The 15,385-nt window shown below is 49.9% G+C and overlaps 1 protein-coding gene across 2 annotated transcripts in view; it reads right to left on the bottom strand.

Moving 5' to 3' along the window:
* Nucleotides 1–15,385, bottom strand: part of naprt (nicotinate phosphoribosyltransferase) — a 36,573-nt gene that overhangs the window by 5,127 nt on the left and 16,061 nt on the right. Inside the window, exons 4-10 of one of the 2 annotated variants that reach the window (XM_078534490.1) lie at nucleotides 14,179–14,309; nucleotides 10,874–10,989; nucleotides 5,404–5,600; nucleotides 2,814–2,954; nucleotides 2,618–2,702; nucleotides 2,127–2,207; nucleotides 273–375 (exon numbers count right to left, since the gene is read on the bottom strand). In XM_078534490.1, the coding sequence (XP_078390616.1) occupies nucleotides 273–375; nucleotides 2,127–2,207; nucleotides 2,618–2,702; nucleotides 2,814–2,954; nucleotides 5,404–5,600; nucleotides 10,874–10,989; nucleotides 14,179–14,309 (854 nt within the window). The remainder of the gene's footprint in view (nucleotides 1–272; nucleotides 376–2,126; nucleotides 2,208–2,617; nucleotides 2,703–2,813; nucleotides 2,955–5,403; nucleotides 5,601–10,873; nucleotides 10,990–14,178; nucleotides 14,310–15,385) is intronic. The other variant, XM_078534500.1, reaches the window with a different exon arrangement.

The raw sequence follows: 15,385 nt of genomic DNA, 5'->3' as shown, positions 1-15,385 counted from the left end.
CATGGGAGCTTGCTGTGCACAAAATGGCTGCTGCGTTTCCTACGTTACAGCAGTGACTACATGTAAGGACTTCATGCTGGAAAGGGCATTGTGATGTCATGGGGTTGTGAAAGGTGCTACATAAATGCAAATCCTTTCACACATTTCATCCATGTGAACTCCCGGTGGTGATTGTCGGGTAGGGGTCTGGAACACTGGCTGCCCATTCCTGCGCTAACCCGGGTCATTTCCAGTTAGCCAGCATCCTCATTCCCTCCTGTCGCATCTCTCACCGTCAAGGCCGTACAGTCTGTAAGCTGTTTTCTTTCCTGGGAGAGTCATTTTCTCCTTATCCTCACTCAGTTTGATCCGGGCTTTCCCACAGACCTGTGTCAGCTGCAGAGTAAAGATAAGGTCAGTCAGCAGGGTAGGAACCTGAGAATTCTCAAATCCCAGAGAATGGGGCTGTATTTATCAGGGAAGGAAATCTGATGATTCCCCTTGGCCAGCAAGCGAGTCGGGGCAGCGAGAGCCAGCGAGCAGAGATTTTGGTCCTTGTGTCTACACGGGACCCATTTCTCCCTGATTCCGGATTAGAGGAGTGCCGACATAGGAACTAGTCCAGAGTCAGGGCTCTGACCCGGTGATCGACCCAGTGTCAGAGCTCCGACCCGGTGATCGGCCCGGCGTCGGAACTCCGACCCGGTGATCGACCCGGTGTCAGAGCTCCGACCCGGTGATCGGCCCGGTGTCGGAGCTCCGACCCGGTGATCGGCCCGGCTTCGGAGCTCCGACCCGGTGATCGGCCCGGCTTCGGAGCTCCGACCCGGTGATCGGCCCGGTGTCGGAGCTCCGACCCGGTGATCGGCCCGGCTTCGGAGCTCCGACCCGGTGATCGGCCCGGCTTCGGAGCTCCGACCCGGTGATCGGCCCGGTGTCGGAGCTCCGACCCGGTGATCGGCCCGGCGTCGGAGCTCCGACCCGGTGATCGACCCGGTGTCAGAGCTCCGACCCAGTGATCGGCCCGGTGTCGGAGCTCCGACCCGGTGATCGGCCCGGCTTCGGAGCTCCGACCCGGTGATCGGCCCGGCTTCGGAGCTCCGACCCGGTGATCGGCCCGGCTTCGGAGCTCCGACCCGGTGATCGGCCCGGCTTCGGAGCTCCGACCCGGTGATCGGCCCGGCTTCGGAGCTCCGACCCGGTGATCGGCCCGGCTTCGGAGCTCCGACCCGGTGATCGGCCCGGCGTCGGAGCTCCGACCCGGTGATCGGCCCGGCGTCGGAGCTCCGACCCGGTGATCGGCCCGGTGTCGGAGCTCCGACCCGCTGATCGGCCCGGCATCATTGCTCCAACCCGGTGATCGGCCCGGCGTCGGAGCTCCGACCCGGCGATCGGCCCGGCTTCGGAGCTCCAACCCGGTGATCGACCCGGTGTCAGAGCTCCGACCCGCTGATCGGCCCGGCATCATTGCTCCAACCCGGTGATCGGCCCGGCGTCGGAGCTCCGACCCGGTGATCGGCCCGGCGTCGGAGCTCCGACCCGGTGATCGACCCGGTGTCAGAGCTCCGACCCGGTGATCGGCCCGGTGTCGGAGCTCCGACCCGGTGATCGGCCCGGCTTCGGAGCTCCGACCCGGTGATCGGCCCGGCTTCGGAGCTCCGACCCGGTGATCGGCCCGGCTTCGGAGCTCCGACCCGGTGATCGGCCCGGCTTCGGAGCTCCGACCCGGTGATCGGCCCGGCTTCGGAGCTCCGACCCGGTGATCGGCCCGGCGTCGGAGCTCCGACCCGGTGATCGGCCCGGCGTCGGAGCTCCGACCCGGTGATCGGCCCGGTGTCGGAGCTCCGACCCGCTGATCGGCCCGGCATCATTGCTCCAACCCGGTGATCGGCCCGGCTTCGGAGCTCCAACCCAGTGATCGGCCCGGCTTCGGAGCTCCACTGTTAGGGGTTGGAGGCCCTTACAACCCTATTTCTGTAACCTCCTGGGTCCCCTATATCCCTCCACTATGTGACCTCCTCCAGCCCCTACAACCCTCAGAGTTTCTTTGTTAACCTAATGGGTGCTGTCAGTCATCTACCCCTAAGTGTAGCCTTGACCATCCCCCCCTCCAACCCATCCCTCCCCCACGCGCCCCACCACTGTACCTTATACACACAACCCAAGGACGGCTGCAGTGGGCAAGTAACCAGATTTGTTCCCACACCAATTGAATCAACTTCATGCCTCTAGAAAACAAGGAATTGGACAATTAGTGAACGAGGGTTAGAGGGGGAGGGGGCATGAGGGGAGGGGGGTGTTGGAGGATTTGAGTGAGGGGATAGGGGGTTTCGGAGAGGCGAGTGGCAGGAGGGTTTGAGAGAGGGGAGAGGGGTTGGAGGGTTTGAGAGAGAGGGTCAGGCAGGAGGGTTTGAATGAGGGGAGGGGCAGGAGGGTTTAAGAGAGGGGAGGGGCTCGAGGGTTAGAGTGAGGGGAGAGAGGAGGGGGCAGGAGGTTTTGAGTGAGGAGGTGAGGGAGAGGAGAGGGAGGAAGGTGAGAGCAGGCAGGAGTGAGGTACAGTGACTGACTATAGGTGTGCCACTCTCACCTGTTGCTGAGGGCGCATCACTCTCACCCCTCACTGGTGTGTTACTCTCACCTGGTTCTGTAAGTTTATGAGATCTTTTTCACTGATGCCATTGCTGATGATAATGGGTATATCGGAAAACCAGGAAACTTTGAATCTGAGGGGGTAAAAGCAGTTTGTCGTGAAGCAGGTCATTCAACAAGGGGAGGGGAGAAATTTGGAAAAAGCAAGAAGAGAAATCGAGGTGAGTATGGGTGGCCAGACTTACTCCTCAGCACAGGTCTGTAGTGTGCGGCGGATCTTTAAGGACTGCTGCACCAAGTCTCCGCTGTCTAGCCGCAGTCCGTCAGTCCTGTACCCCATCTCGTGCAGAGCCAAGGACACAGCACAGAAGTTGGGAACTCCACTCCTGTGAGGGGATGTGAAGACAGCGTTAGGGATCTCCACGGGACTCCCGGTTTTCGCAGCCTGCTGCGGCTGACCAGGCCAGAAAGGGCTCCTTCAGGAGGCCCAACGCTCGTGATGGGGCCTACAAAACCCGCAGCACCATCCTGGGCTGACAACTCTGCACCAAGTCACGGGTCTTATCCCAGCAGGTGCTGGATTGTGTAAGACCACGTGCGCTGGGTTAAATGGCCCAACACCATATCGGCCCTCTGAACGAGGGCAATTAGGGGTGGGCAATAAATGCTGGCCTAGCCAGCGACACCTAGATCCCGTGAACGAATATGAAAAGAAATCATCCTAGTGTTAGCATTACAGAGCTGGATTTTACCAGCCCTCTGAAGACAGGCTGGAGGGCAAGGGGGCGCCCCTAAAATAGTGAGAGAAGACGTAGGGGGATGGAGTGATTGTAGGGAAGGTGGCAAATGGCTCTGAGGCAAATTGAGCTCTTGATAATTAAAGCCTTCTCCCCACTGCTGGCATTTTGCCAGGAGACCTCTGACACGTGGGGAAATCTGCCTGCAGGCTTAGGGTGGGGTCCTCCTATCTGGGCACTATTTGGTTCTCGGTGTGCCCCCACCCCCGGTGGCAATGGCCAACTTCTGCAGTGATGCGGCCGTCTACCTTCGCCTTGCCCTCTCCAAGGGCGTGCCATACCCCACTTATCAAGTGTGAGGCTTCTTTCCATTCATGGCGGCCATTTCCTCCAGGTGCAGTCCCAGCAGGAGCCACCACTCCCGGTGGCACTGCTGAGCTAATGGTCCTCTGATTGCTCAGCAGCTCCTAAGGGTGACCAAAAATCTTTTAAAGGGACAGCAGCTCCGACTGCAATGAAATATTTGCCTGACCCCCCCCCCCGTAAAATGTGGCTTCAGGCTCCGCAGACAGCCAAAATGGGGTCACCTCCAATTTCAGGCCCATTGGCAGGACTCCCACTGCAAGAACAAAATTCCGGCCATAGAATTTTACAGCACAGGAGGAGGACATTCGGCCTATCATGTCTGCCCCAGCTTTTTGAACGAGCTATCCAATTAATCCCACCCCTCTGCTCTATCCCCATAACTCTATATTCGTCCTCATCCCACCTCTGGAGAGGAACTTACAAAACTGAAAAGGTAATGGAGAAAATAATATGATTGATAATTGACAAGCCTCCAGGACCTGAAGGGTGAGGACTATTGATATGTTAGTGATGATCTTCCAAACTCTCTCAATTCAGGAATTATCTCCTTAGAGTCACAGAGTCATAGAGGTCTACAGCACAGAAGAAAGCCCTTTGGCCCATCAAGTCTGTGCCGGTCAAACAACTACCTAACTATTTTAATCCCATTTTCCAGCACTAGGCCCATTGCCTTGTTTACCATGGCATTGCAAGTGCACATCCAAATACTTCTTAAATGTTATGGGGGTCCTTGGATTAGACAATCACCAATCTCGCATTTTTAATTCTTTCACGGGATGTGGGCTTCACTGGCTGGGCCAGCATTTATTGCCCATCCCTAGTTGCCCTTGAGAAGGTGGTGGTGAGCTGCCTTCTTGAACCACTGCAGTCCATGTGGTGTAGGTACACCCACAGTGCTGTTAGGGAGGGAATTCCAGGATTTTGACCCAGCGACAGTGAAGGAATGACGATATAGTCCCAACCTTCTCAAGGGCAATTAGGATGGGCAATAAATGCTGCTGATGCCCACATCTCGTAAAATGAATTTTAAAGAATAGTTAGGATGGTGAGCAGCTTGGAGGGGAACTTGCAGGTGGTGGTGTTCCCATTGATCTGCTGTCCGTGTCCTTCTAGATGGTCGAGGTTGCGAGTTTGGAAGGTGCTGTTGAAGAAGGCTTGGCGAGTATACCATCTTGTAGATGGTACACACTGCTGCCACTGGGCATTGGTGGTGGAGGGAGTGAATGTTTAATGTGGTGGATGGGGTGCCAGTCAAGTGGGCTTCATTATTTAAGAAGGGTGGGAGAGAGAAACAAAGACATTAAAGTACAATCAGACGAACTTCAATCTATTATTACGTTCCATTTACAGCATGGAAACAGGCCATTTGGCCCAGCTAGTCTTTGCCGGTGTTTATGCTCCACTCTAGTCTCCTCCACACTTCATCAAAACCTATCCGCGTGTCCTTGTACCTCTTTCTTCCTCAGTTCAACATCTTATCCAAAAGATGGCACCTCCGACAGTGCAGCCCTCCCTCAGCCTAGATTTCTGTGCCAAGATCCTGCAGTAGGACTTGAACTCATAACCTTCTGGCGGGAGTGCTACCAATTGAGCCGTGGCTGATGAACTGCTCGGTGACCCCTCCATCGCCATGTGGCGGACGTTACTGGGTGAACATTGCTCCGTTTGGGCTGCATTGCAACAGGTTGCCCCAAACGGCTATTATAAAAAATTACAAAACTCAGTTTTCTACCTCATCACATTGTACGTGTCGACCAGGGCGATGAAGTTTCCCGGATACGTCAGGGCGTAGGAGATGAAGGCCGCCAGCTCGGAGGAATTGATTTGATCCTGAGACATGCGCAGAAGGGGGCAGATCCGAACGAGCCACTTCTCACACAGAGAAACAAAATCCACTGCAGGCTGTCCCTCAGACGCAGGTTTCAGGGTCTGGTAGGCGTTGAGAAAGAAAACAAAATGCTGTGAGTTTGGACATTCTTCGGCCTGGAAATTGGTCCATTTTTCAGGCAGTACATAGACTACTAAAGGCCCCAATGTGGCAGGCAGGGAGTGCGGACAGATTTCCTGGTCGGAGTGCACTACCCACCGTAGTGGACAAGAAAGGATGTACCCAGAGGAGGTGCAAATGACAGAATGACGAACTTAAATATTGCCGAAAAGAGAATTGCTGAAGCTTTTTGTCTTGCACTCGTTCGGACAAACACAAGAATGCCAAATTTCAAACAATCACAGCAATTCACACCACAGGAGAAAAGAGTGCTGATTGGTTGACAAGTCAACTCTGACTGGCTGAGCTGTTGCCATGGAGAAAGCAACAAGGAACTATAGGCTCCCTAAGCTCTCGGGGTAATTCAAAAAAGGTGCAAGGCTTGAACATATTCCTTTTGTTTGCAGAGAACAGGCCCCCGTTTATGAATGTATGTCACTTCTAGTGAACGTAAATGAGCCACATAATGAGCTCAACAGATTATCTTGGTTTAATTAATTGGTTGTTAGTGTAGCTATTAGCGCACTCAGGATTGTTCAGCAAGTGCTGTCCAATCGCAGGATCACATCCAAAAGTAGACATTTTGTTTCGAGTTTTGCAAGCATGGGCTGGTTGAGTAAGGGTATCTTTGCACGTGCAAATAAATGAGGAGCTGAAGGTTTAAGAGAGATTACATAAACTAGGCTTGTGTTCCCTCTAATAGAAAGGGTTAATGAGGGATTTGATTATGATTTTCAAGAATTTGAGAGGAATTCATTGGGTAGAGAGAGAGAGAGAGAAACCTTTTCCAGTGGTGGGGGCGTCTAGACCAGGGGACATAACCTTTAAATCAGAACTAGGCCAGTCTAGAGAACAGTTGGGAAATAATTCTTTTTGCAAAAGGTGGTAGGAAGTGTTGAATTCTCTCCCATAATAACCAGTAGATGATTAATTAATTTGAGTAGAATTAATAATCTTAAATGTAAGATTGATCCATTTTTGCTAGCCGTAGGCTATTAAGGGATGCGGAGCCAAGTTGGGTAGTAGGGGTTACGATGCAGATCAGCCATGCTCTCACTGAATGGTGAAATAGGCTCGAGCGGATTGCTGGGCTACTACTGTTCCTAAGTACCAGGAGGAGAGGGTTGTCCATCGAGGAAAGACTGAGCAGAATGGGCCTATATTTAAAAGAATGAGGGTTATCCTCATTGAAATTCTGAGAGGGCTTGACAGGTTAAGTGCTGAGACACTCTCCTGCTTCAAGGAACTATAGGAACTATAGGAATCTCAGGATAGAGGATCAGTCGTTCAGGACTGAGATGAGGAGGAATTTCTTCGCTCAGAGGGCTGTGAATACTCTGCTCCAGAGAGCTGAGAGATGCTTAGTCGGTAAGCGTATTCAAGTTGAAGATCGCTGCTAGATTTTTGAGCTCTACCAGGGCATCATGGGAAATATGGGGCTAGGACAGGAGAGTGGAGTTGAGGTAAAAGATCAGCCATGATCTTACTAAATAGCAGAGAAGGCTCAAGGGGCTGATTGGCCTGCTCCTGCTATTTCTTATGTTATTACCTTCCTAATGTCTTTATGAGACTCCAAAATGGATTCCTCTGAGGCAGCTCAAACCCATCTGAGTCACTAATGTCCTTTAGGGAGGGAAATCTGCCATCCTTACCTGGTCTGGCCTACATGTGACTCCAGACCCACAGCAATGTGGTTGACTCTTAATTGCCCTCTGAGCAAGGGCAATTAGGGACGGGCAATAAACGCTGGCCTAGCCAGCGATGCCCACATCCCATGAACAAATATCTTAAAAAAGCTCATGCCCTCAGGAAGAAAATCAGGCCTAGTGATAGTCTGCTAGGCCTAATCAGGAAGGCAAGTAACTTGCTTGAATTTGGAAACAGGAGTAGCAGTCATCATGGGCCCATCAATCCTGTCCATAGGTTACAACTCTCCCTAGTCCATTCTAAATTGGGGATCTCACTGTAAATTATGGGAGCGGAGAGAGATAAATATCACATTAGATGTGTGGCTGAGGCATTGTTGGAATAATTGAGTGGGGCTCTCTATGATTCACAACCACATTGTACCCAACCTAGCACTCCTTTATGTAAAATGGCTCCATAACATTACTCACCTGGGTGACCTTTTTATTTATTCTTTGACAGCATGTGGGTATTGCTGGCATTTGTTGCCCATCCCTAACTGCCCTTGAACTGCGTGGCTTGCTAGGCCATTTCAGAGTCACCCACATTGCTGTGGGTCTGGAGTCACATGTAGGCCAAACCAGGTAATGACGGCAGATTTCCTTCCCTCAAGGACATTAGTGACCCAGATGGGTCTTTACAAGAATCGATGCTAGTTTCATAGTCACCATTACTAAGCTTTCAATTCCAGGTTTAATTAATTGAATTAAGTTCCACCAGCTGCCCTGGTGAGATTTGAACCCATGTCCCCAGGGCATTAACCTTGGCCTCTGGGTTACTAGCCCAGTGACATTACCACAACATCATTACCACTACTCCTACTTACAATCTCTAGCATTCTAATGTCAGCTGACCTTCACCGCAGATGGCGTTGGAATTCTCTAGACAGTTGATCAAACCATGGTCAGATTGGTTAAGGTGTATAAAATATTTTCTCTGTATCGATCCTATTGCCTCTGGTGAAGGATAGGGAGTCCAGAATATGACCCTAAAATTAATGCCAGGCCATTCAGAGGTGATATCAGGAAGCACTTCTTCACACAAAGGGTAGCGGAAATCTAGAACTCTCTCCCTCCATAAAGCTGTTCCCCCTGTTTCTATGTTCCACTGACTGGGCAGAGGGTGAGTCAAACACTAGACTGGGTCAAGGGTTTGAATCCAGGCCCGATTGATCTGATGGTAGAACATGGGAAATGCTAGACAATTTTTTAAAAATGTATTCACGGAATGTGGGCATCGCTGGCAAGGCCAGCATTTATTGCCCATCATTAATTACCCCCAGTTGGGCTTGCCAGACCATTTCACAGGGCAGGTAAGAGTTAACCGCACTGCTGTGGGTCTGGAGGCACATGTAGGCCAGGTGACAGATTTCCTTCCCAAAAGGACATTAATGTACCAGATGGGTTTTTAACAACAAGAAAGAAACACTTGCATTTACATAGTGCTTTTCACGACCACCAGAGGTCTCAAAGCGCTTTACAGCCAATGAAGCACTGCGCCCAAGCAGGCAGGGAGTGCCCCAGGTTAAGATCTCATCCGAAAGACAGCACCTCCTGGAGTGCAGCACTCCCGCAGCACTGCACTGGAGTGATCAGACTTCATGTTTGCACTCAAGGCCTGGAATAGGACTTGAACCCAAAAACCTAGTGGCTCAGAAGTGACGGTAATAGGAACTGGGCCACAGCTGACCCTTAGAAGTCTGAAGAGTGCTCCAAGCTTAACAAAGGTTTTTTTTTTAACATGAACGTCTGTTCTGCTGGCAAGTATTGAGCCTGCTCCACTCTGCATTCTGTGGAGATATTTCAGATTGTCGACCTGCCTTAGGGTCAACAACTTGTAATTATAACGACCCAGGGCGCTTCAGAGGAGCTTTATAAAACAAAACTTGACCCCAAGCCGCATAAGGAGGTATTCAGTAAAGTGACCAAAAGCTTGGTCAAAGGAGTAGACTTTAAGGATCTTCTTAAGGACCTTCTTTGAATGGCGGAGCAGACTCGATGGGCCGAATGGCTTAATTTCTGCTCCTATGTCTTATGGTCTTATGGTCTTCTCTAGGGCAATTAGGGATGGACGATAATTGCTGACCTGGCCAGCGACGCCCACATCCCAAATGAATAAATATTTTTTAAAAAGAGGCTCTGAAGAAGTCATACAGACTTGAGACGTTAACTCTGTTTCTCTCTCCACAGATGTTGTCAGACCTGCTGAGGTTTTTCCAGCATTTTCTGCTTTTATTTCAGATTTCCAACATCCGCGGTATTTTGCTTTTAAAAAAAAAGAGGGTTACGGAGGGAATCCCAGAGGTTGGGGCCTAGGCATCTGAAAGCACAGCCACCAACGTTGGGGCAATTAAAATCGAGGATGCTCAAGAGGCCAGAATTAAGAGGAGCGCAGAAATCTCAGAGGGTTCTGGGGTTGGAGGAGGTTACAACGAGAGGGAGGGACAAGACCATGGAGGGATTTGAAAACATGGTTGAGAATATTAAGGTCGAGGTGTCGCCCGACTGGGGGCTAGTGTAGGTCAGGAGCATAGGGAGGATGGGTGAATGGGCCTTGGTGCAAGGAAGGACATGGGCAGTAGAGTTATGGGTGGCCTCAAATTTATGTAGGGTAGACTGGAGGAGGGCAGTCAGGAGTGCATTAGAATAGTCATCTAGGGTATATCAAAGGCATGGACGAGGGTTCAGCGGCAGGTGGGCTGAGACATGTGCAGAGTCGGGTAATTATAGGGAGATGAAACAAGGTTTCTTGGTAATGGGGGGGTGGGAGTGCTATGGCGTTGGAAGCTCAGCTCAGTAAAAGTAACCATGAAGATGTCGGACCTTGGTTTCTTTAGGGAAGGAAACCTGCCATCCTTACCCAATCTGAGCCTCGATGTGACGCCAGTGTCTCACCAACATGGTTGGCGGATGCACTAAAGCTTGGGGCAGCCGCCGCAAAGGCGCAATAGGGAAAGGTCGCTGTCTAAGACCTTTCAGCCATTGTGCACCGAGGGGCTGGGAAAGGTATAGACCCCCTCGGGCTGTATGACTCACATTGAATGTATGTAGTGAATACTAAATGTATCACAATTATATTGAAGCATCTCAGAGTACAACATGATCTGTAACTTAAATACCATTGCACTTTCTGCCACGACCATTTTGAAATGTCTGCAATGTTCCTTTAATTGTACTGAAGTACCTCAGGGTGCAACATGATCTAGGTAGAAAACTTGAATATTATTGCATTTTCTGTGGTGGCCATTTTGAAATGTTTCGTAATGTTCTTTCAGATATTTATGAATAAAATATACTTTTGCAAAAAAAAACATGGTTGACTCTTCACTGAAATGGCCTAGGAAGCCACTGTTACCATTACCTTCCCACAGAAAGCTAGGGATGGACATTAAATGCCAGTCTTGCTAGCAATGCCAACAAACTGGGAATTAATATTAAAAGGATGTTTTATATTTGTTTTACTATCTTGTGTAACTCATCATCAGGTCAGTCCCAGGATTAATGACACGCAGGTGAGAGGAAGCACTTACCCGAACCTTGACCTCGGACATTGATGTGAAGGAAGTGATGTAAGAATGCGCCATGGATCCAAACAATGGAATCCCATAGAGCTTCCCAGCTAGGACATTGCTTGTGCCATCGAATCCTAGTGGTAAACAGGTACAAAACAAAAACATACACACATTTCCAAAAGTGATGTTTTTTTTTAGGATTAAAATTTAGGTAGGATTGTAATTAGCATTGGGATTGGCGTTAGTTGTCGGATTTATGTTGGTATTAGGTTTTAGGTTGTGTTTGGGAATTAGATTGGGAGTTATGGGGAGATGGTGGTGTAGGGGTGATATCACTGGACTAATAATCCCGCAGCCTTGGCTAATGCCCTGGTGACATGGGTTCAAATCCCATCACTGCATAACCATGTCATAAAAATCCATCTGGTTCACTAATGTGCTTTAGGGAAGGAAATCTGCCGTCCTTACCCATTCTGGCCTACATGTGACTCCAGGCCCACAGCAATGTGGTTGACTCTTAACTGCCCTCTGAAATGACCTAGCAAACCACTCAGTTCAAGGGCAATTAGGGATGGGAAACAAATGCTGGCCTTGCCAGTGACACCCACATCCCATGAAAGAATAAAGTCTCAATTGTTAGTCTTGGGATTGTGATTAATATTGGGATGTGGATTGGGATTTAGAAAAGGATTGGAATTGAGGGTTGGATAGGATTAGAATTTTGATTGGGTTGTTAATGTAATTATGGTCGGACCATCACCTTTAGCTCCCACTCTAAACTTCAATAACTCAGTCACTGTCCTAGGCTGAATCAAACTGTGTTCAACTTTATGCAACCCCAGACTGATCTTCCAACCCTTTGAAACCCCCGTACCTACAGTTCCACAACATCTGCTGCATCTGCACATCTCAGCCCATTTGCCACTGAAGCCATCTTCGATGACTTTGACACTTCCAGATTTGACTATTCTAATGCTCTCTGGACTGGCCAGCAAACCAAAACCATCCCTAAACTTCACCTTAGTGTAAACTCTGCTGCCCATGTCCTGATCCACACTGACTTCACTTTCCCATCAGCCATCTCCTTGCTGACCAAATTGGCTTATCACTCCCAATACATGAAATTTAAAATTTTCATTCTCTTGTTAAATCCCTTCATGGTCCCTTTCTGCCTATCTCTGTAATTTCCTCGATGCCTACAACCCTCCCTATCTCAGTAACATCCTCCAGCACCGACAAACCTCCCTACCTCTGTAAACTTCTCCCCAGTCCCTACAAACCTCCCTATCTCTGTAACCTCCTCCTGTCCTACAACCCTCCCTATCTCTGTAAACTCCTCCCCAGTCCTACAACTCTCCCTTTCTCTGTAACCTCCTCCTGTCCTACAGCCCTCCCTATCTCTGTAAACTCCTCCCCAGTCCTACAACCCTCCCTTTCTCTGTAACCTCTTCCCCTGTCCTACAACCCTCCCTATCTTTGTAACCTCCTCCCCAGTCCTACAACCCTCCCTATCTCTGTAACCTCCTCCCCAGTCCTACAACCCTCCCTACCTCTGTAACCTCCTCCCCTGTCCTACAAACCTCCCTATCTCTGTAACCTCCTCCCCTGTCCTACAACCCTCCCTACCTCTGTAACCTCCTCCCCTGTCCTACAAACCTCCCTATCTCTGTAACCTCCTCCCCTGTCCTACAACCCTCCCTATCTCATGGAGAACAGACCTGCACAAGAAGGGCAGCGACAACAGGAGATAAAAACAGCGGCAGAGAGCCCCTTCAACTTGTTTCTACCTGTCAGAGCCAAAGAATTTCTTCTCTCAGAGAGTAGTGAATGTCTAGAATTCTCTACCCCAGAGAGTTGTGGGGGTTAGATCACTGAAAGTATTTAAAGAGGTAGATAGATTTTTGAAATATCGGGGAGTTGAGGGCTATGAGGAGCTGGCACGAAAGAGGAGTTAAGGCCTGGGGCAGATCAGCCATGATCTTATTGAACGGCGGGATAGGCTTGAGTGGCTGAATGGCCTACTCCTGCTTCTATTTCTTATGTTCTTATGTTATTATCTCTGTAACCTCCTCCCTAGTCCTCCAACCCTCCCTTGCTCTGTAATTCCTCCCCAGTCCTACAACCCTCCCTAACTCTAACCTCCTCCCCAGTCCTACAACGCTCTCTAACTCTGTCACCTCCTCTCCAGTCCTACAGCCCTCCATTCCTTTCCAGCTTCCTACCTTCCTACCTGTGTTCCCATCAGCCTTCTCCATGCAGACCAAAATGGCTCATCAGTCCCCAATACTTGAAATTTAAAATTGTCATTCTCTTGTTTAAATCCCTTCATGGTCCCTCTATCTCCCTATCTCTGTAACTTCCTCAGTCCCTACAAATCTCCCTATCTCTGTAACCTCCTCAATCCTATAACCCTCCCTATCTCTGTAACTTCCTCTAGCCCCTACAAAACTCCCTATCTCTGTAACCTCCTCTAGCCCTACAAAACTCCGTGTCTCTGTAACCTCCTCTAGCCCCTACAAAACTCCCTATCTCTGTAATCTCCTCTAGCCCCTACAAAACTCCCTATCTCTGTAACCTCCTCAAGCCCCTGCAAAACTCCCTATCTCTGTAACCTCCTCCCCCATTCTACAACCCTCCCTATCTCTGTAACCCCCTCCCTCATTCTACAACCCTCCCTATCTCTTTCACCTCTCCCCTGTCCTACAACCCTCCCTAGCTCAGTAACCTCCTCCCCAATTCTACAACCCTCCCTATCTTTGTAACCTCCTCCCCCATTCTACAACCCTCCCTATCTCTGTAACCTCCTCCCCCATTCTACAACCCTCCCTATCTCTTTCACCTCTCCCCTGTCCTACAACCCTCCCTAGCTCTGTAACCTCCTCCCCCATTCTACAACCCTCCCTATCTCTGTAACCTCCTCCCCCATTCTACAACCCTCCCTATCTCTTTCACCTCTCCCCTGTCCTACAACCCTCCCTAGCTCTGTAACCTCCTCCCCAGTGTTTGGGATTGGGGTTTGGGATTTGTATTTGGTTTGGGATTGGGATTGGTTTGGGATTTGGACTGGGATTGGGAATTCAGTTTGTGAGCGGGTTTGGAACCTGTGCTCACAGGTGACAATGAAGAATTTGAATGTGGACATCTCCACCCAGACTCCTGCCATTCCAACAATGCTCATAAAAACAGAGGAAACCGCCAATATTTCTGCCTGATAAATCCCTCTCCGCTAATTAGAGAACGTGCATCAACTCTACATCCATGATCAGAATCTTGCACCATCCAAATGGGACAGAGAGTGAGTACTGTACACCCATCAACCTCACCTCCTATGTACGAGTACTTCGAGGCTGAGACCCCACCATCTGGACCTTGCGCCCTCCTCAAGCCCAGCTCCAGGAGACGTTTCCCTGGTCCAGCCGCGAGTCTGAACCTGGCAGCGTTGGTGGCCACGAGGCTGTGGAGACAAGGATGGTAACCAATTTTCAACCCTCTCCTCCTGAAGCTGTTGACTTACTCCTGGGAAATTGGTGGCTCAAGCACCGGGCACGATATCGTGGGACCATCATTCGTGCGTGCATGTAGCCATTTTGACCATCGAGGACATGCCCCAACAGCCACGCACTTCCAACAAACATCCACGGATAGCAGCAGGACCTGGGATAACATCTGAAGCTTTCCATGCTGTGGATCAGTAGCACTGGGCCAAGGTGGAGCTTCAGAGGCAAGTAAAAGATGAGAGTAACTAATTCAGGACAGCCTAGAGGTTAAACATGGAACTTTCCTGGGCTACATTCTGCTGGAATACTGGGATATAATCCAAGAGTTACTGTCTCACACACTGAGGATGTACTGAGTTTGCTAATGATACCAAGCTAGATGGAAAGGTGAGGTGTTGGGAGGACAGAGAGGATGCAAAGAGATATAGACCAGTTAAGTGAGTGGGCTACAAGCTGGCAGATGGAGTATAATGTGGGGAAGTGTGAAGCTATTCACTTTGGTTGTAAGGGTAGAAAAGCAGAATATTGTTTAAAAGGTGTGAAACTCGTAAATGTTGATGTCCAAGGAGAGTTGGATGTGCTTGGACAAGGAACGTAGGTTGTTAGCATGCAGGTGCAGCAGGCAAATGAGAAGCATGTTGGCCTTCATTGCAAAGGGATTGGAGTACAAGAGTAAAGAAGTCTAGCTGCAACTGTCCAGGGTTTTGGTGAGACCACATCTGGAACAGTGTGTGCAGTTTTGGTCTCCACATTTAAGCAAGTATATACCTGCATTGGAGGCGGTTCACCAGATTGGTCCCTGGGATGAGGGGGTTGTCCTGTGATGAGAGGCTGAGTAAAGTGGCCCTATATTCGCTGGAGTTTAGAATGAGAGGTGTTCTCAGTGAAAGTTCTGAAGAGGCTTGATAGGGTGGACACAGAGATTGTTTCCACTGGTCGGGGAACCTAAAACACGGAGGGGGCACAGTCTCAGGATAAGAGGCCGATCTTTTGTGGAGAATGTGGAGAAATTTCTTCACTCAAAGGATTGTGA

This window comes from Cetorhinus maximus, chromosome 3 (assembly GCF_964194155.1).
Source record: "Cetorhinus maximus chromosome 3, sCetMax3.hap1.1, whole genome shotgun sequence".
NCBI classification, from domain to species: domain Eukaryota; kingdom Metazoa; phylum Chordata; class Chondrichthyes; order Lamniformes; family Cetorhinidae; genus Cetorhinus; species Cetorhinus maximus.
This window is presented reverse-complemented; position numbering and strand designations above follow the sequence as displayed.